This window comes from Carettochelys insculpta, chromosome 6, assembly GCF_033958435.1.
Source record: "Carettochelys insculpta isolate YL-2023 chromosome 6, ASM3395843v1, whole genome shotgun sequence".
NCBI classification, from domain to species: Eukaryota; Metazoa; Chordata; order Testudines; family Carettochelyidae; genus Carettochelys; species Carettochelys insculpta.
The window spans coordinates 92,370,567-92,388,943 of NC_134142.1; the positions used below are offsets into that span (position 1 = coordinate 92,370,567).

General features: G+C 40.3%; 1 protein-coding gene across 1 annotated transcript in view; it reads right to left on the reverse strand.

Annotated features, from left to right (window-relative positions):
* SPON1 (spondin 1) overlaps positions 1 to 18,377 on the reverse strand; it is a 361,777-nt gene that overhangs the window by 274,705 nt on the left and 68,695 nt on the right. The window contains exon 3 of the mRNA XM_074997622.1: positions 11,180 to 11,313. Within this exon, the coding sequence (XP_074853723.1) occupies positions 11,180 to 11,313 (134 nt within the window). The remainder of the gene's footprint in view (positions 1 to 11,179; positions 11,314 to 18,377) is intronic.

Sequence of the window (18,377 nt, forward strand, 5' to 3'; positions counted from 1 at the left end):
GACGTAGCCTTTATGATTATAGATTATGTTTTAAGTATATTTTATAACATTTTTTCAGGTCTTGTTTGAATATTATACAACAATTTTAATTGAGAATTTAATACTCAATATGAATTTAACAGTTTTATCATGTTTTCAATAGTTTATAAAATTTGAGAAAAAACATCCTTAGTAGAGAAGGAATAAAGGGATAGAAAACACTGATGACAGAAGCAGACCAGGGAGAAAAGTCAAATCAGAAAAGCCAAAATATTTCAAAGAAAGAAGGGACCGATGGTTTTGCAGTGAACATGCAAAGCCAGGTGTCAGGATGCCTGTGTTCTATGGCTAACTCTGCACTCTGGTTATGTCTAGACTAGAGGGATTTGTTCGCAAAATGGACATTTTGTTGACAAAACCCATGGAGTGTCCAGATTTTCAAGCGCGTTCTGTCAACAGTAAGTTAACAGAACACAGCACTTTTGTCGACATCTGTACTCTGCTTGCCATGAGGAAGAAGGCCACTGTTGACAGAGATCTGTCAACAAAATGCCAGTCCGGACATTCTGGAGGATGTGGGCTTTCTGTCGACAGAAAAGGTCTCTGGGATATGAGGCAGCCCTGTCTGCTGTGCTTCCTGGTGGCCATTTTGCAGGTAGAGTGGCTGGGCAGTCTGGTCGCTTTCTGTCAAAAGAACAAAGTGCTCTTTTGATCCTCTCTGTGGTCTGGATGCAAACTGTTGACAGAAGTTTCATTGCAAGATGTCTTCCAAAGCGAACTTCTGCCGACAAATCCCTTTAATCTAGACATAGCCTCTGTGCTGCCAGTTTCATCATCTCTAAAAATGAGGATGACAGGAAAGCAATGAGCTACCAGAATGAATGAATGAATAGGTTTTGAGATTTGTGGCTAGAAGGAACAACGGCCAGAGTTAATTTCAAGAAGCAGTATCTGAGAGAAATGGAGCTGTGAAGGCTCAGAGAATGAAGATTAGGGCTGAGAGAAAGTAATTACCACCAGCTTACCAGTGATGTTATGTCATTATGGCTGTACTTAAGTTGGAACATTCCCATTGTACAGGGTTTGCTTTGTCAATGATTGAGATCAGATTTGAAGGATGCTTTGGCTAATTTTATGTATTTCCCTCTCACCTTTGTACAAGATAGGTACAACACAGTGAAGCACCTCCCCTGCCCCAAGAGCAGCTTCTCTCCCCATATGGAGGTTAGAGATTAGCCTTTCCCCCACCCCCTTTCAGTGGGCCATAGAAGTCATCACAACCCAACATTCTTTTTCTTGCATAGTGGAAGCAGGGAGAGCGGAAAGGGACACTGAGTGGGACTGGATGGCCCCCAATAGGGGCAGGGGTGATGGGGACAGAGACAAGGTCAGGATCTCACAGCTTCTGTGTCTCTTGTCCAAAGCTCCTCCCAGTTCCACCAAAGGAGAAACACTGCACTCCCCTCCCACTCTTAGATCCTCTCCCCTCCAATTTACACTTCACTCCCCCACAAATTTCTCTGCACTTCCTTCTCAGACATTCTGGGGTTTACACCGCAATCCCCCAGTGCACTGCGTTCTCCCCCCACCTCAGACTCTTTGGAGCTTGTGTCCTCCCCCACTGCAGTGCAGTCCCCCTTGCACCACCCCCTGATCCCTTGAGACCTGAACTGCTTCCCATTACAGTGCAGCCCTCATTGCACTGCCACCCATTGCATTGCCCCCTAAGCCCCCTTGAGGCTTGGACTGCCCCCCAGAGCACTAGCCCCAGGTCTCATGAAGCTTGCACTGCACTTCCCCAACCCCCACTCTCTCCCTCACATTCCTAAGCTGCCCCTTGCCCCCTCCCATGTCTCCCTACTTGTAGCTGTCCCTCTCCGCCTTGGCCAACATGGGTTTCACTGTCCCTCTCCTTAGAGCAGTCACACCTTCTCCTCTGGCACACATGACCGGGGGTGCGGGTGGGATCAACACCTATCCCAGCTCCTCGGGCTGTCTGTGTCCAGCACATGTGTATTAAAAACCCCTTGGTTCCCTGGGGGTTTAATACACATGTGCTGGACAAGGACAGCCCAAGGGCTGGGACTGGTGTTTGTCCCACTCCCTGCCACTCACGCATGCCAGAGAAGGGTGTGTGACTGGGCAAGCCATACTTAGATGTTTTATTAACATCTGGTTGTGGACTGAAAAAAAAAAATCAGTCAATCACATGCAAGAAGCGACCATAGTGGCCAATATTATTTCACGTTTGCTGTTATCACTCTGTTCACCTTACTAATGTTGAAGGCCCATGTGCTATCAAAAGCACAGGGCAATGAAAATGATTACAGGGCTGGAGCACATGAGGGATTTGGGCTTATTTAGTCTGCAGAAGAGAAGAGTGAGGGATGATTTGACGGCAGACTTCAACTTCTCAAGGGGGGCTCGAAAGAGGATGGAGAGAGGTTGTTCTCAGTAGTGATGGATGGCAGAACAAGGAGCAATGGTCTGAAGTTACAGAGCAGGAGGGGTAGTTTGGATATTAAAAGAACAATTTCACCAGGAGGGTGGCAAAGCACTGGAGTGCATTGCCTAGGGAGGAGGTGGACTCTCCATCCGTGGCTGGGATGATTTAGTTAGGGTTCATTATGCTTTATAAAGGGGGCTGGACTCGATGACCTCCTGAGGTCCCTTCCAGCCCTAGGAATCTATGATTCTGTGATTCTAACCTTACAATGTCAAAATCTTACCCTGAATTAGAATATTAGGTTTGTCTAGAAAATTTTTTCACACATCTGCAGATGCTGAAATATAAACTGGTTGTCCTTTACATTAAGATTAAATTTATGAAAGATAAACACGTAAAAGATGTTTACAGTCTATAAGTTGTCTTACTAATGTATTTATAACTGATACTTCTTTTTTGCAATATATTTACAATAGTATAAAATTTGTTAGCCCTTTATAAATGGTGTGACCAATTGTTTTGTTTTTACACTTTTTGATGTATTAGTTTGCTTAGTACATACCACTAGCTTCAGGATAACCTCTGAATACAACTTTCTGACATGGGTTGATTGTATTCATTATAGAACCAGATCTCTCTCTCTCTCTGCACACGTGCACATGCTAAATAAATTAATACAATAGAATAGAAAAATCAAGAAGAGTAATAAGCTACAGATAAGATCTGCAGCCTTGCCTATTAAGTTAAATGAAATTTCTGCAATTATAAGGACTACAAGACTGAACCAATACATTGTATCTTTGAACTGGCAGAACTGTAGTGTACAAAATTATGCTTATTTAAACAAGCTGAAGATCTGGCCCAGATTTCTGATTTAATGCTTCTTAAATCCTGCTAGAGTCATTGGCATCTTGCATAAGCAATGCAGGGTAAAGTTCTTCATGAAAAGCAAAATATGAACTTGTACAGTATATAGAATTATTTACCAATGTTATACTTTTTGCAGTTTTCCCAGACAATGAAATTATTCTCCTTATTTCCTCTGGTGTACAGCAGGCATTTTATCGCACTTAAATCAATAATAAGCATGGTCACAGGCTTACTGCCTTTAATGTATAAACAGAGAATGCTTTGGAGGGTAAGAAATTCAAATCCATAAAGAAGTGCGTTAATTTTTTAAATCAATTTTATGTTTTCCAAAGCAACATATTGCCTTCACACACTGGCACAATAAAGACAAAACATGTCCTAAATAAACATTTTTGTACAGTGAGAGAGGTTTATAAAGATCCATGAAGTTAACAAAAATAAATATTGAGTTAAACCATTCTAGAGCTAAAGATACATATAAAAACACTTCTGATGTCTTCATTTATCACCCTGATTTATGTTTCAAAAAGAAACAAAATGATGAATATCATCATTATTTCTGTTTCTATTTCTCTCTTTGTTTCGTCTAAAAAGCTGACAATGGCATTGAAGTCAAATTAAACATCTGTTTATAAAATAAACCAGAGTGCTGCTGACAGCTGCTGTGGAATGGCAAATGTTTTACAGCTGTCAGGGTCCTAAATTAACAATGATTTTCATTTACAAACAGAAAACAACTAGGCAATGATGGCATCTCTCCCTCTTCGCCTACTTACTGCTTACAATACAGAAAAAATGAAGAAATCGTAAAAGACACTATCAAAAGAGGGGGTAGAGGAGGGAAAGGAAATAGACTAACAGTTTGAGCCTGTTTCCACAGCAGTAAATGTAGAAATACCTTTGATGAAAGCAGCAATTGATAATTGGGGGAACTTTCCACTCTCATTATACAAGACATTGTCTTTCTTCCTAAGTATTTAAAATACACTCAAATATGTTTTTCTCGAGATATTGTTAGTTTTTAATTAAAATGATTTTAAGTCATAAAAATACCAAACATAGAAGAAAGGGATCCTTCACTTCCTTTACACTGTTTAGTCTTTTTTAAGGACTATGAACAATGGTCTTCAAAGCTGGTTTAAAACAGACCCACATTATTTACTTCAGAACTATTCTACAAGAATTTTCAAGCGCTAAAAACTAAAAACAAAGAATGAACCTGGATTCAACCTGGTTTTCATATTATGGAATTCCCTATGAACCCATGAGTTTTTAAGTTCTTTGACTTCACACGTGGTCATATGGGTTTTTGGGATGTGGAGCTACTGGTCACGTGGAAAATACCATGTGACTTACATGGGCAACAAAAATGTTCTTATCAATATTAGACAAACAGTTAGTGACCACACCTTTAATCTTGTTTCTATGAGATACTGGAAAATGTAATGCCATTCAAAAGAAGAAATGACAGCAATATGTCTTCTCATGAAGAAAATAAAAATAAACTATAACGATCTTGTATTTGCCTAATGCATTTAGTCTCAATGCATTTCACAAACAATTTGATCACATTTTAAGTCATGGCTCTGTATTTTGGATTGATACAAGTGTTTGTGCTAACTAAAAAAGCACAAAGATCATGCAAACAAGAATTTGTATGTATGCATCAAGTACATTAGCTACTGACAGAACTCGGTATTGCAGGGAAATACCTCCACATTCATATTTCTAGGGGGAAAATGAGAAATCCATTTGAGGCCAGATGAAAATTTAATTCTGTGTACTACATATATGTTGTTACTAACACTTCCCCTACCACTGGAGTGGAGCCACCTCTGGAGTGAAACACAATTTGTTCATGAATATATTACGTGCCAGACTTAATAGGAAGAATCAAGTTGTGACCACAATGGAAATACAGATACATAAAAAGCATACACCCCACTTAGAATTTGTCTATGGACCGAGGTCTAGTATTGCTGCTGTAACAAAATTTCCTTAGGACATTTAATAGTTTCATGTGACTAGCACCATTTAGAAAACCATCCAGCTCAGCCAAAAGATGTCATCTCCAAATGCACAGCTCTCTTGTAAGGCCATATTCAGCACAGGATCAGCACTGACTCAAGGGAAGTAGTGCAGTCCTACTGAATCACCACCTCTTTGCATAGTAGAATTAACAGAGAATGCATTCCAAGCATTAAAGAAAATAGAGGCTTCAATTCCATCTGTAGATATGTCCTGTGTCATGAAAACAGTTGCGGGATGTCTCGACAGAGGGTTTTTTTCCCCCCGACATTTAGCTCCATGTGGGCAGGCCAGATGTCAGAACTGACAAGACAGAACTGTTGGCAAATGATACACAAACACATTGTGCAATTTGCATATCTTTTGCTGACAGTTCTCGGCAATCTAGACATAGCCTCAGGTGCGTATCTGAAACACGTTCTCCCTCCCCTGAGCTTCAGGCAGTTACTGCTAGAGGAGATCCTGCCTTCCCTCAGGAGCTGCAAGTTGCTTCTGTGCCCTCTTCTTCAGACTGCCACCAAGTGACATGTTCTGTTCTCTTTTCATTCCTCCTCTAGCCTTTGCATCTCTTGCAGGTGCTGGAAGCTGAGGCTGGCTATGCTCAGAGCAGCTCCTTAATCCCTTTTTGTCCAGCGCAGGAATTGCATACACCATCAACTACATTATAAGTGCTGCACACTGGAGAAAGATTTGAATGGCTAGATATGAAGAAAAGTTCATCGTGCTCACATGGAAAGAAACCCAGACGGTTGGAACTGAATAGTTTCATTGAGACTTTTGGGTTCCTTGAACTTCATCTTAGGTTTTTCAATAAGACCCATCAAACTGTAAAGGAAACTCTGTTCTATGGAGATTAAATAATGTACCGCAAGTGCAGATACGTGTTTTGAATTTTGATGTTGCTCCTGAAATGTGCAGTATGTTTTGCTACCACCTTAGCCAGCAGACCAGCCACATGACTTTCCACAGAAGGTAATCTGCAAAAATGTGATGTGATGTGCTAAATCTGCTAGAGTTCTTATTTGGGAGAGTCCTTTCAAGTTGCTCAGCCCTCTGGTGGCCATGTACATTCAGAGAAGAGGAAGTGAATAAATCATAAGCAACATTATTTATGCAGAGAAACAACAAATTCTACACTTTTCTCAAAAAGAATAAAATATTCCCCTAGACATAGTTCAAAAATTTCCCCATTAACAGACCCTGAAGAGGCCTCAATGAAGATATTTGGTGTTGCAGAAAATAGAAGTAATGGCTATTTGGGATTTTCATTTGCTGGTTGGTTAAATATTATTTGGATGGCAGAAGGTGAGCAGCTGGTAAATAAAATCTTGTAAATATTTTCCTTACTATACAAATCACATATCATAATTGCCAGAAATCACAGTTGTTATGTAATCCCACTGGAGCACTGCTTAAGTTTCCTTTTCTCAATGGTAAATAATTAAATATACAATGTATTTCCACTTGGCCAATATATCCGTTGCATTCAGACTCTTGAAACTTAAATAGAAAAAGATGAAAATATAATTAGCATATTGCAAAAATGCACCTTTTGCATTTGCTCATCATGAGATGTACACAAGTTGACAAACTTAAGTGACTTAAAGATTAGTAAAATTTTGCTTAATTCCTCTGTAACTGCCCTCAGGCACACCTGAATCTGGGACCTCTGGAGCTTAGTGCAGGAGCCTTGACAGTTTGAGCTGAAAGTCAACTAGCTCTCAGCTAAGGGAGACTCGTTTTTCCCTTTATATAACTGGTGTAAGTGCCACTGTGTGGGACAGTGAACCACACCCCAGGTGTGTTTGGTTAAACCTGCACAATTGCAAATACATATTTATCAAACAGTTTCCCCACTCTTAAATTTTAATACATACCAAGCTAAAATTTAAATACATATCAGGCTTTACTTTATTATTTTATTTATATCCTTCTTTTGCACAGCCTTTTACTCCATATTTTCCTTTATTTTCAGTGTTACATCTTACTCCACCCACATTTCAGATCACACTTAAGACACTTTATATCCACCAACGTACTTTAATATTCAACTTCAGAAATCTCAGAAGAAAAGTGGTATAAGATAGTCTGCCTCCAGCACAGCCAAGAAATACATTTGCCCTGTAAGGCTAGATGTAAATTATGTTGAGTGAATTCACCCCAGCCCTCTTTCATCGGGAGACCACAATAAATGATACATTGACAGTGGAGATTTTTTTCTTCTAACTGTATGGAAAGAGTTTATTAGCAATGTTCAAATAACTGAGTCCAAGGCTGCATACTTCCCTAGTTCTGTACAACGATACAAGGCTCTGATAGCATCCATTTTAAGATGCTCCACTTGCTGTGGACAGATAAGCTTGTCTCATGAGCTTTTACTCACACCCAAATTCCAGACAAGCTTTCAATGAGTCCACATCTATTCAGCTATATATGAGGCCATGTACACATTACTGGGAAGATTGACCCATCCAGGACTGACCCTGGAAGGGTCAATCTTGTGGGGTGTAATTTTGCATGCCTGGCAGAGACATGCAAATTTGACCTATTGGGGTCAGCAGTTGATCCCGGTGCTCCTCGCTATCACAAGGAGCAAGGGAGGTGGATGGGACACACTCTCCCATTGACATTCCACAGTGAGGATGGCCAAAAAGTCGATTGCAGATAAGCTGACTCTAGCTACGCAATTGTCATAGCTAGAATTCCGTATTGGCAATTACCTGCCTAGTGTAGACCAAGCCAAAGAGAGTAAATCCAATGAAATAGCCAAGTACTTAAGTACATTTTTAAACTTTAAGCATGCACTTAAGCCTTATTTCATTGGGAGCTATGCTTGTGCTTGTGTACTTTACTGCATTAATTAGTATTGGTTATGTATCCAAGAAGTGTAGACATATTCAGCAGGCTGACAGTTATGTATTTCAGTGTAGAGTCTGGAAGAATTCAAAAGACTTATTGTAAACTGGGGTAAAATAGAGAGCACACCCTCAGGTTTCTGTGCTACAGCATCCCCGTGGGAAAGAGGAATCTGGCTGCAGTGTTCAGTATCAGTTATAGTAATGTGATAGTAAATATCAAATTACCTGATAACATTAACCTCATGTGCGAAAAATGGATTAATAGAGTGTGACAAAGCAATGTGGTGTGAGGTGAAGGGGTATGCTAACACTACCTGCAAACTGTCCTTGAAGTCATGCAACAAACTAAGTAGCACTCACGCCAAAATATTTCTACTTTCCACATCTGGACTCCTATTTTCCTGTGCCCCTTTTTCGCATTTCCCAGGCAAACAGTTAATAGGTACAGCTTCTGAAAATATTTAAGATGACTGCTGTTCAACTGTGGGTCTCAGGTACAAGATTTTTCCTAAACAGAAAAATAAAATTCAGTATTAAGAAGATCAGACCAAATTCTATTTCCAGTTACACTAGTGCAACTACCAAACAACTCCATCAATTCTGTGGAGTCACTCTGGAGTTAGGCTGGTGTAATGAGAGCAGAACTTGGCCAATTGTTAAGTAAATAAAATCTGTAGGTTAGCTGCATTTAACAAACTGGTAACTCCCTTTTCTCCTTGAGGCATGATTCTCTTTAAACTTATGCCAGCATAAGTTGAAGCCAATGGATCAGTATACGGTGTAAGGTAATAATCAGGTCCTCTTTGTTCAAAACTGGCTCAAAACTACTACCAGATGCAAATCTTCAGCAAACTATCAGGGTAGAGAGTCCTAGCTCCAGATACATATTGATTATACAAGTCAGTTGCGCTCCTGCACATACACAAAAAGGGGAAGGAGGAGGAGGAGGGATGAAATGAAGAATAATAACACTGTTCAAATTTCCCTCCTTCAGAGTTCAAGGGGGCAAAATCTCTCGTGGCCGGTTTTGGTCACACCTAATTATTATAGCTATTTTAAAGTGTGTAATTTCTGTGGGCTCACCAAAAGTCTCAGGATATCCAGAACAGTTGAGAAAAGGTGTCCAGCATTTGTATGAATTAGTATGGGAGCACGGGGAGGAGGTAATTGTAAAGCGGGCTTACTGTAAACCCTATAATTTAGATGAGCTCCAAATGGAAAAAATGTAAATGGTATTAAGTTTATGCCAAAAAGCACAACAGTAATCGCTATGTATAGCACCATGGAGCACTGAATTTCAGTGCAAATGAAAGCCATATTATAAAGTTAATCACTGGCTCTCACAATCACAATAAAAGGTAGCTGTTTCTTTCTGAGATATTTCATTCTTCTTTTGAACTGAACTCAGAAGTACAACAGTCAATTTCTTTTGCATCTATAAGCATCTTGTGTGTGGAAGATTGCATTTTCTCCAGAACTTTTACTGAAAAACAGTTAACAATCAAATAGTTTCATTCACCTTCACCAAAACATGTGTATTTAACAATGGCCCCCCCACCAGATCTTCAGTTATTCAACCCATGGTTTGGTTTTCTCAGATAATGCAAGCTAAGCAGTTTGGAAATGGTTCAGTATTTGGATGAGTAGACTTTATGATGTAGAAATTAGAGAGATGCCATCCCCCACTTTCTCTCCAGTCATTACTGAGTTAGTATCTCAGAATTTCAATCAGGGATACTCTGTTGCTGGTAAAATGACTTTTGGCAGCTCTGCAATATCAAGTCCCTCCTGACAACCTATAACCATGAAAGATCCCACCATAATTAGTGTTAAAGGCAGGGTCTGAAATTATGAGATTCTGGATAAATTTCAACTCACACACTCAGGCTTCTGTGCTACTAATAATTATTGTTTGTATTACAGTAGTACCTAGATGTCCTATTGTTCTAGGTGCTGTGCATACATATGGAATGATTCTTGCTTACAGTCAAAGAATAAAACAAACCTCAGGTGGATGTACCAAAGAAGAGGTAACCCAGGGACCATTACGATCAGTATAGAAAGCAGCCATCACATCAGTCTAGCAACCAAACACTTGTTACAAATTCCGTAAGAGTGTTACCAACATTAATGGGTGTTAAGAATTAAATTCGGCTTAGCTAAATGTCCTGTAACGTTTTTACTACATTCAGCATTTTCCACTTTCTGTTTCAGTCACCAGGAAACAATGGGTGATGCTTTGGAGGTCAAATGCCTATGATGCATTGATAATATACAGCAATATAACTCATTCTCTTCAGAATGAAACTGCCATCAACCCAACATTTAGAAGAAATACTCAACTTGGGGAAGAAGAATGAGCTCAAGTACAACCAAAGATGAAGATGATACTGGCAGGAGAGGGGAATCATCTCTCTATTGAACAGTGCACTGACACTGAGTGAGTCTTCTTGAATTGCAGAACGGCTATTATAACGCCATTCCATTCAACAGTGTTCTTAAATTAGCTTGTAACACAGTGGACAATGTGCTTTACAGTTTTGCTGTAACTCAAAAATATACAGCTGCTGATAAAACATAGTGCCTCTGTAGTGATACTGATTAATTTGAGAAAATGCAGCTCCCCTAATATAGTGTAATTGACCTAATTAACTAAAATGTAAGGATTTAACAGCATCACAACTGTGTCTTCACTTTTATGGGAACAATTTCCTCCAGAAAATTTTTAGAAAACTAAATGCCTGATTTATGGGTGAAGTCTTCTAAAAGCTATTCTTAAAAATGGGCACAACAGATTACACACATTTGTCTCGGGAATATTGAGTCTGTTTTCTAAAAAATGTAGGCCAGATAGTGGCAAGAGAATTTTGTGCAGGTTAAATTAAACTACTGCTGACTCGTGTATAAAAAGCTGCATCAATATATTGTAAACCATATTAGACTTATTATCAACTCAGACTGGTTTCTCTTGTAAATGGGATCCAACTAAAGAACTTACTTCAGAATTACACAGCCAGTACCAACAGGAGGAGCTGTCCACAAAACTTGAATGCGTGTCCGTCGTCTTGGTGTACTCTCAGTAACAGCAACAGGACAATTACTCATGAATTGTGTTTCTTCTTCATCTAGAATCTAAAGAAACACAAAGATTTTTCCTGTTATAAATGTACTTAGAAAGTGTTTTATGTCAGTTTGTGTCTCCCTTGAGTGGAACAATCTGTTTCTACATTTTTTCTGGATCACCCATCTTTTTCACATAGGGTAGTGACAGTCAGATAATCTTTTAAAACAAAATGAAAGCAGAACTAACAAAGAGATGCTCTCAAGTTATGCTTCTTTCTGAATATAGTTGTAAATCAGCCACACAGGGCAGGAAATTCCAAATGTTGCTAGTTCAACCACAATTAAATGAATTATTTCCTCCCACAACCACAGTCAGCAAGGGAAAGGCCATTCTGAAGGGCAAAATGAATCCTCCACACAAGGTGACCTCACATGCTCCACACATTGAGTTCATACTGCATGAAGGACACTTTTGCTCTACAAAATGGTGTCCTTTATAGATCATGCCTCTCATGTACTGTCCACATGAAGCCATTCTCCGTGGAAAATATGGCCTCCTCTGCACAGTAGGGATTGCTGTGACCCCATCTGCGGATGGCACAATCCCACTTGGAGCTTTGACCCACATTTTGGAAACTGAAGTACAAGATTAAGTTAGCCTTGATAATTGCTATTTCACATACATATTTACAGACAGAATGGTAGCAAAATTTACTTTATTTGCACTATGTTGTAGCCACTGGAGTCAGCAGAGAAAACATTTTACAGAGGGCTGTTTCTCATCAAACCTCTGTCTATGTTCTACTGTACTCAAGGTCTTATGCACAACACAACCTGCAAGAAGTTACTCATACTTTCATCTTCAATCTAACTTCATCATTGTTGGTTTCTGGTAAACTTAAGAGGAGAAGTGAAGAATTAATGTAATTTGACTATATACCTGTGAGCCAGTGATGAAGATAAACCGATGATCTGCAGGAACAGGACTGTGAAATGGAGTTTGAATTAGAATCTGCAAGACTCTGGGGTTGATCCCTGTGCAAATATTTTCTACAGTTTCCTCCAGTATTTAAATTCCATGGGTTTCACTTAGAGACTAATGTTTGAACAGTCACAAGCTCTCAAACAATTCAGTTAAAACAGCCAAGTTTGGTATGGAACCACACAATGCTGTTATTTTGAGACTTGCTTCAACATCATAAACCAGCTTATACTGTTTTGGTGTGGCCCAGGCTGACACCCAACCAAGTCCATTTTACAACAGTGAATTGCAAATTTTAGCCAGTCATTCGTAAAATCTTGTTTGAATTTCATGATTCTAACTGGGCATATTTTTGTGGCTGCAGGGTTTAATTGCCAACTTTTTCCCCAACTGTATTCTCCATTGAATACGTTCTGCAATTAACGTTGCTTTAACGGATGTTCTTATACAACAGACTAGCATTTATGTATTGAGAAGAGGGACTCTCTGTAGTTTACCAGATGATAATTGGGATTTACACTAAAACAATTGGGCCCCTTGTTGGCAGTCTCAAAAGAGGAGCCAAACATTGGGCATAGAGTTAGAATTCCTGTCCTTGAAGGTCAGGGTGGAGGTATGTTGGTACATGCCAGTGTGGGAAAGCCCCTGTCTTTTATGATAAACAGATTACTTTGGATTCTAGAGCCCTCTTGTCTCTTTTATCAAATCTAATAGCCAAAAATATGAAAAATGAATAAATAAAAGGAACATATTTAATAAAAAACATTTTATACACAAATACCCATACATTTTGTTCATCACATGTATTGATTGGTATCACACTCTTTCTGAGACACACATCAGTGCTAAACTATCCCACTAGATTTGAATTTTGTAAATTGTTAACATGAAATGTTGAGAATATGGACTGCTGTGACTAAACATAGATCAGATACTATAATTATTTCCCCCTCATTTCTATTAGATATGATCTAATGGCCTAAGCATGAAATGGCAGTCAAAGGCCTAAACTGAAATAAGAGATTTCATACTGAGCTGTACCTATCCTATCTACCTCAATCTCCTCTTAGGCAAAATGGGGAGAATAACATTTATCAGTCAACTTCTCATGTTATAAGACTTGAGCACCCATGGACTGACTGAGATTCCCTTACTTAAGTTGCATTGTACAGGCATGGTCACTTGCAATTCTCTTCTGGTCAAATGTGGTGCTATAACCACTCCTGCCCTCAGTTTCCTCCTTCAAAATGAATCCCCTGAGACTTTCCCACATAGGCAATGTTGGTAATGCCCCTGTGGTCAACTCACTGAGCAAATTTAACCCCTTCTAGAATAACAAAAGTCCAAACAAACCTGACTCACAACAGACAAAAGATTCTAACTCTTGGATGACTCTTCAGAGGTGTCCCTCCTCTGGGATAAAAGGATAAGCGCCAAGCTGGTTTCCCTGCAGCCCTTCTTACAATCAGCACTCAACTCAAGTTCCCTGCTTCCTGAAGATTCTGCCTCCAAGCTTCCTACAGGAGCTTATATTTTTTCCCCACAGTTCTTGTCTGAGTTCTCTTAGCCCTTTTTATGAGGCTCAGGTGTTCACCAGGCTGTCTCTTAACCCCATTAGTACTGCCCCATCAGGCTCAGTGGCAGCTAATTATGACATAGACAGGATTTGCTCAATTTTCTATTAAAGGGATTAGTCACTGTGATGGTACTTTACTCTGTGAACAGTCCCACTGATTCCAGTTGGAATTCTGACTGAGCAAAGAATATGAAATTTAGCCCAGGCTACATAACTGGGCACAGAACAGCACTAGAATTATTAAGATATTATCGTATAGCAATATTCTTCACATCACCATAAGCTATTAATATCATTATTTTCTCTAACGTTCACCCACAGTTGTTTTTCTTAGAAGATGAGCTTCATTTTTAACTTATTTCATTACATGTCACATTTTAGCTTGTCTGCCACTATATTGTGTTTTAAAACCTAGGGTGGATAAAGACAGGAAAAGAAGAATTGGACTAGTTTTGCCTAAGGGTTATGTCTCAAGTTATAGCTCTGCGAAGATGAAGTAATACAGTGTCTGCTTGGCTAAATAGGTCTGAGCATCGAAAACATGTCATTGTACACCCTATGATGATTTATATACCTAGCAACATTACTATGTTTTAGAAGGGAAGAATATCAATCACAGATACTTGAAAAAACAACATTTGTTTAAGTTTACTTCCTTACAGTCACACTGTGAAATACATTTTGTTTTTATTTTGAATTATGCTGCTGTCTGCTTTTCACTTTATACACTGATAAAATTATGAAAAATTAACTGTTATTTTCAGCATTTTAGAATAAATGTAGACTATGCTGACTCGTGAATGTTAACTAATAATTATTAGGTAAATATTATTGCATGATTTAAATAACATAATTCATATCAGTTGAAATAGCATTTACACAGCAAATATGTTATGATAAAGTTGTTATGGAGGGATGATTGAAAATGTCACATACAGTTTGTGCCTCCCTCATCCAACACACTTGGGACTAAGTTGTCCCAAAGGAGGGGATTTGCTGGATGATGGGAAGTCAGGCCACTTGGCTGCCCTGTGCGGGAGCTGCCAGCCTGTGTTGCCAGCTCCCTTCTCGGCTGCTGCAGACTCCTGCCCCACAGGCTGCTTGGAGGGGGGGTGGGGGGGAAGCGAGGGAGGTCCACTCCCTCCAGGCTCACTGCCTCAGCTGCCTCCCCACTGTGGGACTGCCAGGCTTCCCTGACCCCAGTAAGCTTCCCTGTGGCTGCAGGACTGCCGGCAGGATCTGTGCCTCAGCTGACTCTCTGATGCAGGGCTGCTAAGTTCCCAAAGCCCTGCACCAGTTGGACTCCCTGCTGGCTCCCTGTCCTGGGGCTCCTGACCCAGGTTGGGTTTCCCACAGTGGGACTTGCCATCCCCAGCTGGGGTCCTCATAGTGGGACTCACCAACCCAGCTTTCTGGCCTGTGGCTGCCCAGGGGCTCTCTGCCACCAGCTGGGCTCCTCTCCAGCTGAGCAGCTGAAGCTTTCTTGTCCAGAAACATCTGTGGTCCTGCCAGACACTGCTGAATGAGAGAGTGCCGGAAAAGAGAACCCCGAAGAGACAATTTGGGGGAAGTAATATCTTTTACTGGATCAGTTTATAGACTTGGGGGAGTGGGAGAGGTATCTGTGCTAGTCTGTAACTTCACAAATAACAAGCAGTCCTTTAACACCTTAAACATGATTATATTTATTAGGTCACAAGCTTTAGAGGGTAAGACCCACTTCTTTAGGTGACTACTGTACACACCAAGTAGTAGTGGTTTCTACTGCAGTCATCTGAGAAAGTCTTCTTACCCATGAAAGCGCATGATCTAATAAAATTGTTAGTATTTAAGGTGCTACAGGACTGCCTGTTATTTGTGGATCAATTTTTGCTGGTAAGAGAGATAAGCTTTCAAGCTTACACTTTATGAAGAGCTCCATGTGAGCTCAAAAGCTTGTCTTGCTCACCAACATAAGTTTGTTCAGTAAAAGATATGACTTCACCTATTACCGAGGGTTATCTGAACTGAAAGCTATGGTTAACTAATCAGTTTCTCAGATGGTGTTAGGAAATAAATCAGTGACAGGACATAGCACCTCTGTCTGATAAATGTTAGTACACACAAGAGGGCTTTTATTCAAAAAATTATTTTATTGAGTACAAAGCATATATTAAAATAACAATAACTAGAACCATCCCAAAATTAGCTGCCATCTCAAACTGTGGGTAACAAGTAGCAGCAGGGTTACAGTGGCCAGTTTTTCTCCTAGCTGCTATGGGCCGTGTCTACACGTGCCCCAAACTTCGAAATGGCCATGCAAATGGCCATTTCGAAGTTTACTAATGAAGCGCTGAAATGCATATTCAGCGCTTCATTAGCATGCGGGAGGCAGCAGCGCTTAGAAATTGACGTGGCTTGCCGCTGCGCGGCGCGTCCAGACGGGGCTCCTTTTCGAAAGGACCCCGCCTACTTCGAAGTCCCCCTATTCCCATGGGCTGTGTCTATACGTGCCCCAAACTTCGAAATGGCCATGCAAATGGCCATTTCGAAGTTTACTAATGAAGCGCTGAAATGCATATTCAGCGCTTCATTAGCATGCGGGCGGCAGCTGCACTTCAAAATTGACGCTCCCTGCCGCCGCGCGGCGCGTCCAGACGGCACTCCTTTTCGAAAGGATGCTGCCTACTTCGAAGTCCCCTTATTCCCATGAGCTCATGGGAATAAGGGGACTTTGAAGTAGGCGGCGTCCTTTCGAAAAGGAGCCCCATCTGGACGCGCCGCGTGGCGGCAAGGAGCGTCAATTTCGAAGCGCGGCTGCCGCCCGCATGCTAATAAAGCACTGAATATGCATTTCAGTGCTTCATTAGTAAACTTCGAAATGGCCATTTGCATGGCCATTTCGAAGTTTGGGGCACGTGTAGACACAGCCATGAGCTCATAAGGGGACTTCGAAGTAGGCGGGGTCCTTTCGAAAAGGAGCCCCGTCTGGACGCGCCGCGCGGCAGCAAGCCACGTCAATTTCGAAGCGCTGCTGCCGCCCGCATGCTAATGATTCAGCGCTTCATTAGTAAACTTCGAAATGGCCATTTGCATGGCCATTTTGAAGTTTGGGGCACGTGTAGACGTAGCCATGGAGATTACTATTATTGTCTTCTTGCTTGTAGATAATTCAAACTCTTTAAAAGTACACTTACTAACTTTTTAAAGTTAACTTAAAACAAGGTATAAACATAATCTTTAATAGGATGACCATTTTCTTAGTAACAGCAAAGAACTAAATTTTTACTTATTGGCAAAGCAGGTCTAGGAGGAAGCTTTCGGATACAGGCACTAGGACTAAGGTCAGCTAACCTTGTCAGCAGCTGGTCTTGCCTTCATAAGCAAGGCCAAATTTCTCCTCAATAAGTGGTATTTTCACTTCCAATTCATGGCAGCTAAATGCACAGGATGGGTGCAGCTTATGTCAAATCCAATTTTCTCATAACACACCTACCATGTCTCTAATACCCTGGGATCAACATGGCTTTTATACTGCATAAACCTCATGAGGAATAATTTGAGTGAGTTCATTTGAAATACTTTGCAGAATCCATGTTAATTCAAATTGGTGACATATACCTGACGAGCCAACAATTTATTTATAGGTAATTCAAATAGCCATACTTCGATAAGGCAGCAATTGCGACACAAAAAATTCAGAAAGATAATAATAGTTCTTTTTTGTTTGGTTCCATTTCTTTATATTATTTCTAGGAAGGGATAATCTAGAAACTAATTTAAACCTTAATCCAAAACTCTGATTTGAACACAACAGCTTTCTACAAAGTCAAGAAAGTTTGGTTAACTCCCTCTTAAAAATTATGTTTTCCATATATCAGTGATTCTCAACTTTTTCCCCCATGTTTGGGCTCCTTTGGAAAATGTAGACAGACCCCAGGTGCTCCACAGACCACATGTTGAAAACTACTTTTCTTTGGTAACAATAACCTTTCACTGATCCCTTAGACATAGTCTGTGGCTCCCCACAGGTCTTCAGACCAGACGTTGAGAACCTCAGCTATTTTTCATAGCACGACCATATTGGATTTCTCAGATTTTCCTCAAGTCAAGGGAGCTGAGAGCACTCAACACTTGGGGGGAGGGAGGCTAAGAAGATGTAAAAAAATTCATATAATCTAGTTTAAATCAAGCCCATGCTACTTCAGGCTAGTTCCTACAATGCACTTTCTAGAGCTTTAGCCAGACTAACTTTAAGTGTCCCAAGTAAGGTGGCATCTACCATTTCCTTTGACTGACTGTTTCACATCCTATCACTCGCCATTGTTAAAATGTTTTTTCTGATGTAAAGTGATGATGATGGTAACTACAACTTCTCCCAAGGCCTTTCCTTTATCACTACTAGTCTCTCTTTTAAAGAAAGAATAACACTGAAAAAATGAGATCATTTTCCTTTCCAGCTGAAGCCAAATGAGATCAAGCAGCAGTACAGGGAAGCAGAACCTAATTCTGAGATATTCATTTCTTTCTGCCCTAAGATGCTATATCCCCTTTCCTCCTTTAGCACTCTTCTTAGTGAAAAGCTCAAAAATAGCC